The 17,582-nt window shown below is 39.2% G+C and overlaps 2 protein-coding genes across 2 annotated transcripts; one reads left to right on the top strand and one right to left on the bottom strand.

The window, feature by feature from the left end:
• Positions 1 to 7,626: 7,626 nt before the first annotated feature.
• LOC306821959 (uncharacterized protein) lies at positions 7,627 to 11,634 on the bottom strand. Its single transcript, XM_079340628.1, has 2 exons — positions 11,338 to 11,634; positions 7,627 to 10,176 (listed from the first exon to the last, which is right to left on the bottom strand). Exons 1-2 carry the CDS (start codon positions 11,516 to 11,518, stop codon positions 9,257 to 9,259), a joined length of 1,101 nt encoding a protein of 366 aa, XP_079196754.1. The 5' UTR covers positions 11,519 to 11,634; the 3' UTR covers positions 7,627 to 9,256.
• Positions 11,635 to 12,482: 848 nt separating this feature from the next.
• On the top strand, positions 12,483 to 17,408 carry gnl3 (G protein nucleolar 3). The gene is made up of 15 exons (XM_079341472.1): positions 12,483 to 12,591; positions 12,787 to 12,845; positions 12,988 to 13,128; positions 13,520 to 13,639; positions 13,721 to 13,801; positions 13,881 to 14,016; positions 14,145 to 14,248; positions 14,820 to 14,970; positions 15,084 to 15,171; positions 15,268 to 15,445; positions 15,535 to 15,677; positions 15,881 to 16,017; positions 16,376 to 16,518; positions 16,775 to 16,835; positions 16,928 to 17,408. Exons 1-15 carry the CDS (start codon positions 12,579 to 12,581, stop codon positions 17,026 to 17,028), a joined length of 1,656 nt encoding a protein of 551 aa, XP_079197598.1. The 5' UTR covers positions 12,483 to 12,578; the 3' UTR covers positions 17,029 to 17,408.
• Positions 17,409 to 17,582: the final 174 nt, after the last annotated feature.

Genomic DNA, 17,582 nt, shown 5'->3' with positions numbered 1-17,582 from the left:
TTTTTGTGTCATCTCTGTTGATTTGCTGTCCCTAACAGCATCATCAAATGTGATGCTGGGTGATTTATTTAGCTACTTAAAGATGATCACCACCAGTTGGTGGAAAAATACAGACATTTCCCTGTTTGCTTTATGGGGGGGGGGGGGGGGTGAAAGGGGACAGAGAGAGTGAGGCGGGAGATGGAGGAGAAGGAGGGAAGCAGAGGTGTGGAAAGAAGAAAAATAGGATATTAGGATATCATTTTGTAAGGAGTATAGATTGGGTTAAATATACAGAGAAAGGCGAGGGAAGAGTCGGACTGAGGGCAGGATTTAAAGAATAATATATGACTGCAGATCAACAATGTATGGAGTTCAATATGGAAGGGGGCAGAGACACTTGACACATTTCTCTCTTGAATCATCAGTCATGATGGAAGTATAATTTGTCATATAATGGCATGTTTTACATTTAAACGTAATGACGGACACAGGACATTTTAACATGAATGGGATCTCTTGTTCTGTTCAGACCAAACGTTGTTAAGCTAAGTTCGAATATTATGCTGTTATTAGAAAAATGGGCTTCAAAAGATGAACTTGTACTTTAAATTTTCCCAAGATCATTTTTATTTGCAATGACATTTGCACGTTTTCTTTTTCTAAGACACAATAATTATTGTATGTAAATAATCTATGCTTTGGCCTGTGTTTAAATATGTAAATGTTGGAGTAAGACGACAGAATCTGGTATCCTAAAGTAATGTCATTGACAGTTATCAAATGTAATCTTCAGAGGTGCCTGCACACACAATAATGAACAAAACTGAAACCCCATTTCTAAAATGGGTCAAGTTTCATTCTAAAATATTTCTTTCATGAACATGAATTCTTCAATAAATTCTTCTCAAACAGAATGTTTATGTCACACTGTTGGGTTAATAATCTTCATGAGTTTATGAGCCACACTCCTGAAGTGCTTCCCTAAAGCTGGCAGTGAAAGCGGGAAACAAAGTGGTACTGCATGTTGATGGTATTTGTGACGAGGGACTATAATCCTATTATGGACAAATTAATCTCCAGCTATGCTTATTATGGATTTTCCAAGAGATTATTTATAGCCTTGTAATTAGTCCCCTTGACAAATCTAATTTGTGCAAAGCCACAGCCTATTATGACATGGGAGACTTTGGCATCAGTGATTTATGAGGGAAAAAATCAAAAGGAAGAGTGAACTTTCTTATAATTTGTCCTAAATTTGAATCTATCACATACAAAAAGAAATTGTTTACATTGCCTTTAATCTATCACTTTAATCAAATGTGTGCAGTTGTTGTAGTAATACATCATGTGAATATGTTGTTCCCCTTCATCTTAATTATCAGTTCCTGCAAAGGATTTTGCAAATTGTTTAAAACTTTGACATGTTTATGTGAGGCATATCGATGTATTTTTAATCCCCAGAGACGAAAGTAGTGTTGTTGTCAATGCTCAATTTAAAAATAAATCTTTTTATACAGTTTGAGCCCAGCACTAAACAGCAAACATACACAAAGGAGCAATAAATGAACATGAAGCAATTAACAGCTGAAGAGACACATATTTCCTTTGGGAGCTGGTAAGAATGAAAACAGAGATAGAGGGATTTGAAGTTGGACTTAGGTTCATCACGGAATAAGACACGTGACTTTGAATAAATGATCATGTTTCTAACTTTTTTACAGGATGATTAATTAGGAAGCTGCAAAACATTTTAGATGTTTAAGATGTGATATCAGACTTGTGTTCATTGATAAAACATCTATTACTAAAGGTTTAAGATAATGCAAATATAAAACAAACACTGACATGAAAACACAAAACAATGTCTTGGAATTCTATGCAGCATCATCATAGATATTTTAACCTTTGTTCTACTAGTAAAAAATGCAATACTACAAATTGTGTCTCTTGATATCTCACTCTAAATTTTATCAATGTAAATACCATGCCAAATATCACTCATCATAGTTTTAGTAGAAGTCATTTTTTTCTTTGTTGCATTGTAACTTTTTGGAAGCAAGGGTTAGATTCAGCTAAAATAGGAAGAGGAAATCAATATTGATATATCAATGTGCATTTTCGTCGTAAAGACAGCATTCACATGTTCCAGAATAAAATACAATCACACAGATACAGGCGTAATCCTGCCGCCTCCTCTCTGTGAGCGACGGATCAATGTGCAAGAGATCAGTCATACTGAAGCTGCAGGAGACGTGAGGTGTGAGTCCTTAATGCTTAATCCTTAATGTCCTCTGCTGTGTGTGTGTGTGTGTGTGTGTGTGTGTGTGTGTGTGTGTGTGTGTGTGTGTGTGTGTGTGTTATCATGTTTGGCACCAAATCTATTGAATCAATTAAATTTCACAGAGAAATCTTCATCATCAAATGAAAATGTACCATTGTGTTCCAAAAGAGACAATGTATTATATATATAATATATTTCTAAAACGTCTTCAATCATATTTTTGCCAATATTTCATAATGCCATTAATGATGTCAAACTTATAGGAAAAGTTAACTTACAAAGGTTTTCTGCAGTCACTCTATACTCCTTGTATTGTCCAATGTAGAAGGAGTTTGCCATTGTGCAGTGTTACCTAAATGATTTGATATGCTATACCTGCACTATATGAAGGTATCAAAGTATCTTAAAATGCATCTTTTAAAGTAGTGTACAACCAAAGTGCACAATACTATCACTATCAGGCAATGTCTGATCAGGCAACGTCAAATACTGTTGATCAGAGAAAGTTGAGTGTATCACTGCTCCTGCTGTGTAAGACGTTCATGCATTGAATGTGACAATGTGTGTGGTGTAAAACAGCTGAGATCTGGTCTTGTGTGGTGACCCAGAGTGGCGGCCTGTAGTGCAGCAGAAAAAAAAGCAGGTACAAGCTCCCTGCAGGGCAGATAGTGAAGAGATGAATGCTGCTCCCCTGAGTGAGAGGAAAAATCAATAGATGTCCAGTAGACGTGTATCTGACACTCAAAGTAAAGCAACGAGTGACACACGCAGCATTTACACAACTACTTCAGGTACAGACTGTCACTCAGTGTCAGGGCTCAATGAATTTGCAACTAATTCAGAGTATATATGTTAGATACACACGACAGACTAAGTATTTTTTCTGTTCTTTTCATCCTATAATGACTCTTTATTTAATATATTCAAAACATTTTTACTGACATTTTTTTACATTTTGACTTATTTTTTTGCCCTTTTTTCATTTATTAGATAGGACAGCTGAAGAGACACAGGTAATGTTGTGAGGAGAGAGGGAGTGATGATGGACTATATGAGGACTATAGCCTGGGGTTGTGCAACATAACCGCCACGCTATCGGCGAGACCTTTACTTCTAACCTACATTACAGAAAGTTACTGACCACAGACTTCAACCTATAAAAAATATTATTTCTGCCAGACTTTCTGGTTATGGTGTCTTTGCTGAATGCTTAAACTGGAGATCCATCAACCTTTGAACGAAATCCCTGGAGATCAATCTCATCTCACCGTACGCATCAATCAATCAGCTGCTGTTAGACAATGAAACCTCTGTAGTTCATACAATATTAATGATGGCTGCTATTTTTATATAAAAGGGACATGGTAATTGATCAAACTATCCCTTTTATTGGAGAGTTAAGAATGCATGATGTATTTATAAATTTAACTAGGATAAGAGTTTTTGGCAAAAGAAGCCCACAAAGGCTTTTTTCAACTTTCAGTTTTGAGAGTGTAATTACAAAAGTGGAAAAATGAATGACCTTTGTTTAAGCTCTATAAATACTGGTTTAGGTTGAGATGGCAAATGAGAATTTAATTAGGGTGGTTGCCTGAAAGGCAAGTCGCACTACTGTCATTGCCAATATTTTTATTTTTAGGGTGGTTGTCTGAAACACAAGCCACACTATTGTTATTAGTGTGAGAGCTGCAGTCCCTCCTACACGCTGTGTGCTAGAAACATGGTTCCAACTGGAAATGGTAGAGCTTGGTGAGGAGATGGGCATGGCCACTTCATTATACCATGGATGGTTAGTAGAATAGAGTTCATATTATAAATATATCCTGTTACATTAATATTAATGATATACCTTATATGGAATGGTATTAGTGGTTTCCTTCTCCCATCAGGTCATCTGACTGATATTAATCATTATATGATTATCTGCATGCTGTTTACATAATAGCTTGTTTTCAGTGTGTTATTATCAGTATACAGTATTTTTTTATTTTTTTATTTGTGATGGTGATACTGCTGTTGGAAAGGGAGTGATGCAGTACTTTCTGACAACAATAACATCCAAACTCCAGCTTGGAATCAGAATGAATCTTGGTAAATGTGCTACTATTCAGGTTAATGTCATGCATTTCTAAAGTGATTTTCATCCCTGCTGTGTTGGTACTAAAAGGAGGAGTGGGCCAAACTCTGCTATTTGAAGGTGAGCCTGACCATCTCGTTCTAGCTGGATCAGAGGTGCTTCTTGAGAGCAACCTTTTGCAGGAAGGATTATAGTACATTCCTTTTTGCATGATGGCCCCCATGTGTGACAGGATTAGGTCCTGCTGTTATTCATGTACTGTTCAATGGGGATCCTGAAATGGCAACAGTTGTTGTCGAGGACTGTCCTGATCTACACATCAAGAGTATTATATAAATGGTATGTAACACACAAACAACAACAAAACGTTGCTTTGCAAAAGTCCTGGACAGGTGTATTATCTTGTATATTCTGAATTCTAGCTTGAACTTGAAGAACTTACTCAGGAACAGAAGGACACAGTATCAGATCTTTCCCTGTCTTGGTATCTCCCAGCAGTCACTAAAACTAATCAGAGGTGGCTATAACAAATTTCAGCCACAAACTAATTGGAATTGCAGGCAGGATTTTTTTTACAAAACTTAAATTCTCTTTAACTTGTAATCTGGGCAGGGAGTGGTTTGGTGTTGCAATATTAAAGGATAGAATACAATACATCTTAAGCACTGTATTGGAGTTTTATAAAGACTTTCTACAGTGCCAACTAGCTAAACCTGCTCTTTTTGGCATCACTAATAGTAAACAATTTCATTTGTGTCTCCACGGGTGAAGGCGACCTCAGTGAAGCAGCATTTTGAGAAGGAGGACCAGCTGAATTGATTAGCGATGGGAGCTTTCGTGGCACTGCTAATGGTTCCAGAGGCCGAGCCAATGATATCAGAGTTCCAGTCCCAGTTCCTGTCCTACCAGGAGCTGGCAGCCATCTTTGAATCCATCCAGCAGAACACGAACGCGATGGGAGCTGTCATGGTGCTGCTAATGGTTCCAGAGGCAGAGAAATCGCTGATAATGTCAGAGTTCCAGTCTCAGTTTCTGTCCTACCAGGAGCTGGCAGCCTTCTTTTTACGCCAACTCCAGCATCATGGAGTCAATGTTTTAGGGTAGGACACTTATCAAGCACAGATAATTTAGTTCAGTTATGATAACATACAATGGGTTAGCCAGGCCTACGCTTGCCTACGCCACTGAAACACACATGGAACTGGCAACAAGGTGAAAGACACCAAGAAACACAAAAGGTTTTTGATTATGTTATCAGTGAGAGGGTGAAATCATCACAAGATAACAAAGGACTTCTTCACTTCAATAACTTCTATTTTTCAGTTGATGAAATTTGATGTGAGAAAATGAAACATATCAACAGCTGCGTCTTTCTCATTCTCCTGGCCTTATTTTATGGGACTTTCCTGCAGCAGGAATCCAACATGTTCTGCCTGCGCACATCTGGATGCATCTGCTAATAACAAGGCTGTGCTGAAGGCGTCTCTGTTGGTCTCCTTCATTTTTTAATTGGTCTCAATACTCATGACAGCAGGTAGACATTCCTTTATTGTCAGCACATCAAACAGAGAACATTGTTATGACTGTGATGGATATCACGGTACTAAGTGATCATCGTTTACATCTAAAGAGTTAATAATCATAAAAATGTCAGCGTTAACATTGGAGTGCTTCTACAGGATTGACCGGTTCTTAAAGGGATACTTCACCCATTTACATGAAGCTGTGTATCATTAGAAACATGGTAGTAGTGTTGAATGGTCGTGAATCCAACCCTCATTTTGCCCTGAGACGAGAAAAATGTGTTTTTCTTTGCTTGAAAGTTTTCTTCATGTGATGCAAAAAGCGTCATATTGCCAGATATTTAATTTCTAAACTGTGATATTAAAGTACAAGACATTAGGTTGCATAGAACATGCTAATAAACAATATGGGTCAGTTTTTTTTTTAATGGCAATGAAAAAAGAGTCACATTTTCGTTAAGGGGCAGCTTTGGCTCAGTAGAGTTGGTAGTCTCTTAATTAATCTGAAGGTTGTGCTTTTGATCACAGCTCCTGCTGTCCTATTTCATGAGTGAATAAATATGTGTGTGAGAATGGGTGAATGTGACATATAGCGTTAAAGGGCTTTGAGAGGTCAGAAGACTAGAAAAGCACTCTAGTAACCAATTTATCATTTATTCTTTATATAATTTGTATATGTGTCATTTATTTGTTTATTTGCTTTGGAATGATTTTATGAAACCAAAAACTTGGAAAACTAAACAAACAATTGGTGTAGTGACTTTCTTACTTTGAGTATTTTGTTGTACGGTCTTGTTTATTATTGGAAATGAAAGTACCCCACCATGTGTTACATTACTGTTACTACAAAACAAAAAAGAATTGTGCACCCTTTACAATTTAAGCTTTTCTTATTAAAAAAATTGTCCAAAAGAATTTGAACAGGTTCAGTAACAGGTATTTGTTGTATACACAGCAACATAATAACAGTAATAATAGCATTCTTTGATTTCGAAAAAAGATTTTTGTCCTCCAACAGTTATTTTTCACTTTGGACATTTGCCGTCAACACAAGGGTGAAAATCACAGCTGTTACTGTTGACACAAGATTTTATTCATTAATCTGTCTCAGTAAACCAGACTATATCACCATTAGTCAATATCATTATGAACTTTAGGTTTCACACCACCAGTTATATTCCCCAAATATTATTTTTTTTGCCACTTAATATTTATACTATAAGTGGTAAATATTAATGGCTGGTATTTTCCTTCTCTTTATTCACTTGTCTCCAGGCCTTGTTATTGTACACCATTATTCAAAGACAAAAACAATTATTTGTTTGATTGTTGATTTTTTTTTTTTTTTTTTTTTAATTTAACAAGATAATTAACCCATGAGATCAAGATCTCTTTTACAAGGATGAGCTGGCCAAGTCTACCTAAGTCAATCTCATCTTCAATGTCATGACAGCTATATAAAACATTTGTACAGGATCGATGTGTCTGACCTACTTCAAAGTTGTAATAAATTGTTTTTATCCAACTCTCTTCTGGGATCAGATAACACTGACATTTTTGGATCTGTTATTCCAATCCTGCTCCAAACAAAAACAAAAGACTGAATAACTTGATGAAACGCGGTAACTTCAGCTTGACAACATTAGAACATGGCCCCTGGAGGTTACCCTCGGTGTCTATTACAGCAGAGAACCACCGATCATTAGCCCCACATCATGAAAAGTTATTTCTGGTAGCATATAACACAACACAACTACAGGGGATACTTTCAATTTCTACTTTATTAAAAAATAACATTTAATAAGCAATGGTACAACACTGTACAGTAGAGTGTGCAGAGGGAGCAGGGTGTCCCAGAGAAGACTGAGTGAACTGCTGGTCTGCTGTGAGGACGTTCTCCGGTTGCCTCATGCTGCATTCATCCCACATGGAAGCATCATGGCTGGTGTGCTTTCTCTAGCAACATCAGAGCTTTTGTCACACTCTGAAAGTGTCACATCTCTTTACTTTAGTTTTCTCAGGACATTCAGCTGGCAAATGTTTCTTTAATGTTTTCAATGTTTAAGGTAATGTTTCCCCCTCGCTGCAGCAAGCAGAGTGAGGAAAAACTCACAAACCCTGAGCGTCTGACTTTCATATGTAGCTGTTGAAGTCAGACATTAGTCTGGTATGCCCTCATGTAATGAATGCAGCACTGGTCCTGAGAGGAGAATGGTGAACTGAAGCATCTATTGTTGGCAGAGGAAGTACCTGATTACATGATAAACAAACAATCCCTTCTTAAAATCAACCACAACTGAGCCTACTCAAATACCTCATGTGTGAATGACTGTTGTAGAGGAAAACCCGGGTGAACATAAACTTATCGAGACTAATCCCCCTATAAAAACCCAGACAGGTTCAGTTAATACTGTATGGCCCCATTATCGAGTCAATTTCTGCCCGATCTGAGACAGATGTCATAGTGCACGCCATAAAAAAGGAACCTTTTATAAAAAAAAATAAAAAAAAAATAAAAAAAGACCACATGGATGTTAGATCTAGACAAATGGTATTTCAGAGTGCAACTTTCTCTAACAAATTAGTGAAGCAGACTCACAATAGGTTGGTTCATATTGTAATGGACAACATGACACAGACACTGAGAGATGGCAGTATTTAGCTCTGCAGAATGTAACGCCGTAAAGAAGAAACAAGGAAGTCAAACTAATAATTAACATAGATATAAGTGCTTGATCAGACTTCTTCAAAGTTGGTCAAGTCAACAGTTAAACGGGGGCTTTTCTTGATTTGCCATTGTCTTTTTTGGACACTGCTACATTAAACCAAAACAACAGTTTAAAACTGAGAATGGTCAGACGAAACACAGGCTTCTTTTTCTTGTGATCAAGTTGATAACTAAAATACGACTGATTTATGGATACACAGATTCACTAGTTTAGTTCCCTAAAAACAATGACAACATGAGTGAAATGCGATGATTTGAACTCACACTAAACGTGGATCTGAAGTGACTGGTTGATAACAAGCCAATGACTGTGCTGGACATTGTTGCATCTCAGTATCAAGGCATGTGTGGAAGACTTCATCATGCTCATCATGACTATGGAAAGGCTAGATAATTCAAAAAGGCTAGCTAATAACTAAACTTGTGTTTTAATGCTCAGTGACAAGTACAAACTTAGGTCAAAGACAAACTAAACTGGCTAATACAGATTTTAATGGTTTGAAGAAGTACACCTTAAGAAACTCTCTTAGATAAGCAGAACCCCTAAATATTGTTAAGTAGAAAAAAAGATTTAACCTAATGGCAGTAATTTTTAGCTTTTTGGAGGAAAGTTTCCAAAATCATGATGATTCACAAACTGGTGAATCTAACAAAAAAAACTTTCATCATTGCCCTGAGAAATAAGTTCCCTCACGGCTGTGGGTCTGGAGATGTCTTTTGATTTTGTCAGAGCGGCTGAAGCACTTGCCGCACACAGGACAACTGTACGGCTTCTCCCCAGTGTGGATCCTCATGTGTACCTTCAAGTGAGCCATCTGCGTGAAGCCCTTTCCGCAAATCTGACAGCGGAATGGTTTTTCACCTGTGTGGCTACGCTGGTGCTCCTGAAGTCTTCCAGAGGAGCTGCAGCATTTCCCGCATACTCCACAGCGGTAAGGTTTTTCTCTCGTGTGTACCTGTACATGCACATGCAGATGGCCAACGTGACTAAATGCCTCGCCACAAACTTTGCAGCAATATGATGACATGTGGCCCTGTAGGGGGGACTTTTGATGGGGGCAGTCCACAGCATTGGCTGCTTGATTACGCATGTGAGAAGCCTGTCCTCTGTTAGCTCCATTTCCAGTTCCCTTTGCACCAACCATCTGTCCCCCATTCTCCACCCCTATAATGTCAATGTTGTTCTCGTTTGGGCAGTTTGGATTAACTGGTGCGAGGGGCTGTGTGCCGCTGTTGGAAGAAGCAGAGCCTCTGTGGCCTCCTCCACTCTCTACCTTCACATGTCTCGAGGTACCTCGAGATCCAGGGTCCCTCTCCCTGTTCTCCACACCTTGACTCTGAGGATGGTTAGATGTATGGGGGCCATCCTGAGGGTATTCATTTCCAACACGGGGAGGAGTGAACATGTTCTCTGTCGTGGTGCAGGAGCCATGGCCACGAAGCTGATCATCTCCTTGGTTTACACGCAGATCTCTCTTATCCTTAATCTGAATAGGGATGCGTTCTTCATGGCCCATGCTGGGACTCCACTCACGACGTGGATGCTCACCATCCTCCTCTTCCAATAGTGCCATGGACGGGCGATCTGAGGACACAACAAAATGAAGAAGCTCAGAAAAAAATATTAACTACATCGCTGCTAACACAACCGGGCCCATCACCCAGAGCAACATACACAGCACGGGACTTGCAACTCACAGAAATCCATAGGATACTTATGAAAGATAAATATCAAAATGAACCTGGCCCTCGTCTTAGATAAGTTCAACACAAGGGGAAGAGACTTTGAAGCTTCAGTAGGGCAACACGATCACATCAAAACATTACACACTCCTACTTTGGGTACCCATGTCCACAAACTTTTTAATTGAAAATAAATTTAAAAAACGGCCCAACTGTGTGGACTGGAATAAAGAGATGATGTTTTTAATAGAAACATCAGGTGTTATATACCACATGTTTAAATTCTAACTTAGCTCAGAGATCTGCCTAGAAACTGTTGCAGAAGTGTAAACTCAATCACGACTCTGTTTAATTCATTACTTTAATGAGAAGAGCTTCTAATTTATTTCACTCAACAATAACGAAAATATAAAAAAACACACGTGTGTGATAATCACTTTAAAGCTTATGAATACCAAAAGTATTTGATCTTGAAAATGTCAAAAAAACTTCAACTTAACTAGGATATCTGAAAGTGTTACTATTTAAAGACTAGTGTCAAGTGAAATCAACCGACTAATTATTTAAAACAACAAACAAACATATGACATCGATAGCAACACTCAGGCAATATTTAATTATGTTTATTTACTTCAGGAGATTCAATGTTAAGAATAAACAAACAACATGTGGGTCAACAGGTGTTTATTTGTCATTTTTTGGGCCCATCTCTGTCAAATTAAATCTTAATACGTACAATGACTACGTCAAAAAATACACAAGTCTCCAAAGATACCTTGTTTTTTTTTACAAACCTGGCTAAAGGGCTCCTCGGCTGACCTAGCTGCTTGGCTAACGAACAAAGGTTGCTAACGCGCTAGCCGCTCCACAACAACAGACGCTACACTCAGCTAGCTCGCTAACGGCTAACGTCGACTTGCTTTTGGTGTAATGTTACATTTTACGTTTGAGTTAGTGTAGTGCATTTGTCCTTCGTGCACCCAGTTCTATAAATCTGTCAAGTAGCAGTCCACGGACTTGGTTTATATAGTAAAACAAGACAGAGGTGAAAGTGTAAGCTAACCTGGCCATATTTCGATCCCTGCGTCTCTCAGTCTGCGTCTCAGATGGTCGTTCTCCCGCTCCCTGATAGATATCTCCTCCTGGTACTCCAAAATCGTGTCCTCCACAGATTTGTAAATCTCCTGCGCAGCGAGCATAAGCCGCTCAGTCAGAAACACGTTTAAAAACTGTAGTTTGGTCATTTTCTGGGGTTGCACCGTGGTCCTACCACCATCCAAAATGGACCAAAAAAAGATGCTAGACCCAATCACGTGACCCGGAGATGTTTCCTCTTCTTCTTCAACATTTTAGTTGAAGATGATGGAGACCTCGACTACACTTTTCATACTACTGTTAAACTGGGCAAATCAGCAAGTGACAGTAACTTAACAGCAGTAAACAGCAGAAAGTGTGTCAGGTTATTTATTTAATTTTAAAGTAAAGAGAGAAAATAAACCATTCTGCTGGCTATTTTGACATATGCATAATGTGTTGGTTGGTTATAAACTAGACTGAATTCATTTGATGCCTTTGAATTAACTAAAAAAGCACAAGGATCAACAGAAGGATTCAATATATGAAGTTGTTATTAGTGACGGAAACCACTGAATGGTCGGACAGCAGACTGCAAAAACAACCATTGTTTACAATCCCCCCGGTTATTGTTTAACAAGTGATACATGACTAACTGTTCAAATAAATCAAGATGATTTAAAAACATAAATAAAAATAAAATAATCCTGAAGGGGCTCGATAATCAGTGTAAACCAAACGCTACTCAAGGGCTCTATCTCTTAGTATGTTATGGTGTTATATAGCCTAGTGTTGGTTCAATAACTATCTATCTAGATATAATTTATACCTTTGTACTGTGGAAATTATTTACTTTGGTGAACAGTGAAACAGACTTATGGCATATTAAAGTATTTCATTTTGTTTCGGCACATCCTGAAAAAAACTCTCCAATTTTATATGTAGTTATGCATCATGTGTTTTTTCATCTCTTAATGTGTTTTAAGTAGGAACACAATAGGCTATTTTTAAAAAATACGTCATTTACAAAAAGGATTAACTTAAAACATTTCAAACTTCTGGTTACTGCCTACCCAGTGAGAAACAGTGTTCAGTGTTTGCATCGAATCCTCCAGCTCAGCAGTCGGCGGTATTTGCTCTGACAGAACCGGAAGTGACAAAACACCCAGCTCGTGCACTCCTCCACGTGCGAAAGCATTTCAGTCACATTGGTAGGCGAGCAGCTTCACGATGAAGCGACCGAGTAAGTGAACACCTTCAATGATATAATAACTGAAGTTACACCTAGTCTTTTGTTTTAATAAGGTCTCGAGGCGTTTATAGTTTACTTTATCCAGCTTTAACAAGTTGAGTGAATATTTAAAACGGTTTAATTAGCACGGGCTAACTAACGTTATACAAAGAAAATTATACTTTTTGTCTTTCCTTTCGTTTTCAGAGCTCAGAAAAGCAAGTAAGCGTGTGTCATGTTCCAAACGGTATAAAATACAGAAGAAGGTAAGTTTCGGACCTCTTGACATGCGACTCTAAAAATGAGGCCCGTGTTAACGATTCTAGACTTTCACACAGGCCTCATCTAATCCTAGTTTAATTCATTATTTTCGCCTCATTGGTTGACGTTATAGTTGAATGTTTTTAGGTCCGGGAGCACAACAGGAAGCTCAGGAAAGAGGCAAACAAGAAAGGAGTGAGCAAACGAGTGAAGAAGGATCCCGGCGTGCCCAGCAGTGCTCCTTTCAAAGAGGAGGTCCTCCGGGAGGCAGAGCAGAGGAGGCTACAGGTCGGCTAGAAACTATTTACATGTATTTTGTTTCAATAGCCTTGGAGAAATGCACGTGGTTTTATTCAGCAGAAATGTAATGCAGACTGCATCTCCAAAAATGTCTAAAGTAGGGAGCGTTATGTGACCTGGGGTTCTGTTCCTCAAAGGTGAAAGAGGATTGGAAAGAGTCCCAGCGACCAGCCCTATGTACAGTTTATTCCTTTTGAATTTAATTTGAATTAACATGAACATGATGTTCTGTTGGTCCCGTTTAGTAAGCATTAAGATCACTCAAGTGCCCATTATATTTTTATATCTTTCTACCACAAGTACACTGGCAGTACATTTTCCAACATGTTAAGATATTGTCTGTTGTATCATATATCAATTGTTGATTTTTGTGTAACAGATTGAAGAACAAAAACAAAAAAAAAGACAAGTTAAGCTAGAGGAGCGAGCCCAGAAAAGGAAAAAAGAGAAGGAAGATGCAAAGAAAGAAACGGATCCTAAAGCGAAGAAGGCTCGACAGGTAAAAAGCAAACACTGAAGATCAGGTGGTCAGATGTAGATCTCTGTTGTGTACTTACTTGCATGTATTTTGTTTTCATAGGATGAAGTTTGGCAGCTGACAGAGAAAAGAGCTGGCCCAGATAAAAACTCAAAACAGTATCTGTGTTCTGAATTAAACAAGGTACCACTAAACCCCTGCCAGCATTTTAAAGGTTTGACTTAAGGGATTACCTTCATCCTCCCTCTCTCCTCCTTTTTAGGTAATTACTGCATCAGATGTAGTGATAGAAGTCCTTGACGCTCGGGATCCAATGGGCTGCAGGTGTCCACAGCTGGAGGAGGCAGTGCTGCAGAGTGGCGGCAAAAAGAAACTGATATTTGTTTTAAGCAAGATAGGTAAATGTTCCACAGACGCGTGTTAATTTAAAGTCAAGTACACACAGTGATGAGCAGGTTTGAGTCTAATGTGACATGGAATTCAAATCGTTGTGTGGACTGAAATATTTTTTGACGTTGTGTTGTAGATCTGGTACCAAAGGAAAATGTGGAGCGGTGGATACAGTCTTTACAACTAGAATTTCCAGTTGTTGCGTTCAAAGCAGCAACACTGATCCGGGACAAAACTGTGGTAGGAGGTGCATTTTAATGACATCTGTTCTATTCACTGCTGAATTGTATTGTCTGCCAAACTCCCTTCTGCGCTGTCATTGGCTGGGGGACACGCAATAGCTCTCCACCCAAGAGACGTCCCGTGTCAACCAAAAGAAAATCAGAATACAGAGAGAGGACAGGGTCTCTGCAGACACGATCAACAGCACACATGCATGGCAGCCCATAAGTGACGACTAAGCAGCCTTTCATTTGAATGTTTACATTTTATTTCTCAGGCCAAAAACGACCGCCTCAGTCTTAAAGCTTATTTTGTCTTAACTTGTGTTATGGAGGACTGAGAAGGTTATGCAGCTTCTTTTGTGCTGCTCTAACTGGTTATAACCTCCAAGACTAACGTACAAACCACATTTTTGTTTGGCTCTGCTACATGCAGAGCTGATGTGTGCGTTTGTGAACAATACAAAGAAATGTTTTATCACTGTGCATGCTGTGTAGTTCTGACAGTGGGAACATCTGCTCTCAAAAAAGAATAATGTGACGAGTGGCACCTAAAAGTCTAATGAAATATTTGGTTCTGTTTTCATCAGCAAGCAAAGAGAAGACGTATAGATCCATCGAATGAGGTTTTGGACAGATCCAGAGGAGCAGCCTGCTTTGGAAACAATTGTCTCACTGAACTCATAACGCGTTTTGCTGCCAACACGCAGAGTGAAAGTACACTCAAAGTGGGCATAGTTGGTAGGTGCAGAGTTTTCTTTTTAACTTTTGGTCGAATCAGTTGAGCAGTTGGATGCAGTTTTTCAAGTTTCAGATCGAAGTCTGAATTTTAATCTTCAATGCTTTTAACTCAGGTTTTCCTAACGTGGGGAAGAGCAGTCTCATCAACACCATGAAGGGAGTCCTTGCGTGCAATGTTGGTCATCAGAGAGGCATCACAAAGTGAGCATAGCGCTCTCTACCTCTACCTTCTTTCTCACTCCCTTCTATTTTAAGCTTGCTCCTGAAGTCGACTTTACCATTCACCATTCCCAACAGGTCTATGCAGGAGGTGCACATCTTAAAGAATGTGAAACTAGTCGACAGCCCAGGAGTCTTGGCATCACCGTCCAACCCTCCCGCCTCTTTGGCTCTGAGGAGCCTGCAGGTGGAGGAGGGTCAGGAGAGTGTCCTGGAGGCAGTCAGGACTCTGCTCAAGCAGTGTGACAAGCACCAGGTAAGAGTTAGATTACAGGAAAGATATTTGAAGTCCTATTGGATTAGTGTGACAGATGTAACGGTTCTCTTGTGATTTCATTATTTTAGATCATGCTTCAGTACAACGTCCCCGACTTCCGTAACTCGCTGGAGTTTTTGAGCCTGTTTGCCAAAAAACGTGGATACCTGCAGAAGGGTGGGATTCCTAACACCGAGCAGGCGGCCACAGCGTTCCTCGCCGATTTGACCGGGTGAGTTTGTGTTCTCTACAGGGAATGTGGCCAGCTGTAATCTGGTGGTGTGGAAATGAGGACAAAAACGCAATTCTGGATTTCATTATGAAGACTTCTAATCCAACTCTGATCCCAACACTGTTGCTGGATTGACTGCAAATATGTCGATCAAGAGGATATTTCGTGATCTAATCTGGGTCTCTGGTTTCATGTCTTCTCAGGGCCAAGCTGAGCTACCACTGTAAGCCTCAGGAGAAGCACAACCTGCCTGCATACATGTCTGAAGCTGTGGCTGCTGAGATGAAGAGTGGCTGGGATCTGGACTATCTCAAAACAGGAAATGAGGAAACTCTTAAAGGTACTGATCAGTTTAATTTCTGAAAAATATGAAACATGTCCTAACTGCTTAGCTGTATAAAGTGTTTTAATTAGGATTTCTTCCCCTTTAGTTAACCACAAAAGGCTGCAGCATCTTTGTTTTAAACTGCCGGAAAAAGTTTTTGTTTTGCTGTCCTCTTGCACCAAGGTCAAACATTTTTAGACGATACAATGTCCATTGTTTCCATTGGGGGTTTGGGGCTCAGAAATAACACCAACACTTGAAGTCAGTCAGCTTTACTTTGTCTCACTTAGGCTTGTAGATTCCATCTTGTCGCTGTGCGAGAGCTTCAACTCAGATGTCTGTTCACTAAAAAAAAATTTAAATCTCTTTTTAGGTGTCAAATTCCCAAACCAGGCCAGCAGTATAAGTTTCATCTCTAAAGGTCCAACTGCAGGGCTGCTGAGTGTCGGTGACCTCCCTGAAGATAAAGCTGGCACCATCACCGCAGAGGGAGAAGAGAAGAATGATGAGCATGAGGTACCCCAACCCCTTTTTGTTTGTCTCCCCCCCCCCCCCCCCCCCCCCCCCTTTGAAGGTGCCAGACATTACAGCTGCTTTGTGTAATGTTAGTCTGGTCTCCTGGAAATGAGGACAAACATTCAAGTCTTGATTTCTATATGAAGACTTCTAATCCAACTCTGATCCTGGTGGCTGGACTGTTTTTTAAGCAATCTTCTGTTTATCTTGTACATTGGTTGACTTAAAATATGTGAAACATCTGCTTTTCTTACAGCCTGAACAAACTAGTGAGGAGGCAGATAATTCAGAAGTTCCACAGACGACATCACTCAAAAGTAAGTTGTGATTCGAACTGCCTTTTTAACATCTTCATTGGAAATAAATCTACACATTAAGCTTTGTTTTCTCACCATCCCTTGTCTTTTAGAAAAACAAGCCCATGTGCAGTTCCAGTCGGTCCCCATCGACATCAGTCTCTCTTCAGCTACGACAGACGACGCCTACGACTTCAACACAGATTTTAAATGAACTTTGCGTCTGTTTCTGATGTGTACTCATTATCTGCTAGGGTTTGAAGCTGTTTTAAACACCGCCACCTGGTTGAGTGGTTCAAGGCTATTCTCAGGTCTTTTCTGTCTTTACTTCTAAATGAAACTGACAGAGGGACAGGTTCCAGAACACGACTTTCATTTTATCCTGGACTATATTCTTTAAATTAGAATTCTGGTTGTCTGGGAGTAGTCCCAGGAAAAGACCTATCAACAGTGGCGCTTCAAATCTTGGCTTCTTTATATCAAGTGGAAAACCGTGGATTTGAAATGTCCAAAGCTGATATGTAATCATATGTTCATGCAGAATACTGTAAATAGATGACAAATGTAAATGTAATAAATCTTGATAAAGACTAAGTCTGATATTTTTTGTTCTTCTTCTGCTCTTAAGTGTAGATCTTAAATATGAATTGACAGATTTGTTAGAATTTAGTGATGACTCGATTAATTCGATTCTGATCTGTTTCACATCCTTTTCAGATAGAAAACTGGACATGTTTTGTCATTGTGAGAAACACTTGATCAGTGTTA

This window comes from Symphodus melops, assembly GCF_947650265.1.
Source record: "Symphodus melops genome assembly, chromosome: 4".
NCBI lineage: Eukaryota > Metazoa > Chordata > Actinopteri > Labriformes > Labridae > Symphodus > Symphodus melops.
Note: the sequence above shows the minus strand (reverse complement) of the source record. Positions and strands in the feature narration are given on the sequence as shown.

Coding starts and splice junctions, on each gene's coding strand:
- LOC306821959 (XM_079340628.1), bottom strand. CDS start 11,518: ATGACCAAACTACAGTTTTTAAACGTGTTTCTGACTGAGCGGCTTATG. Junction 10,177..11,337: donor AGGGATCGAAATATGGCCAG/GTTAGCTTACAC, acceptor TTGTGTCCTCAG/ATCGCCCGTCCATGGCACTA.
- gnl3 (XM_079341472.1), top strand. Junction 14,971..15,083: donor ACTCAAAGTGGGCATAGTTG/GTAGGTGCAGAG, acceptor CTTTTAACTCAG/GTTTTCCTAACGTGGGGAAG. Junction 15,172..15,267: donor CATCAGAGAGGCATCACAAA/GTGAGCATAGCG, acceptor CATTCCCAACAG/GTCTATGCAGGAGGTGCACA.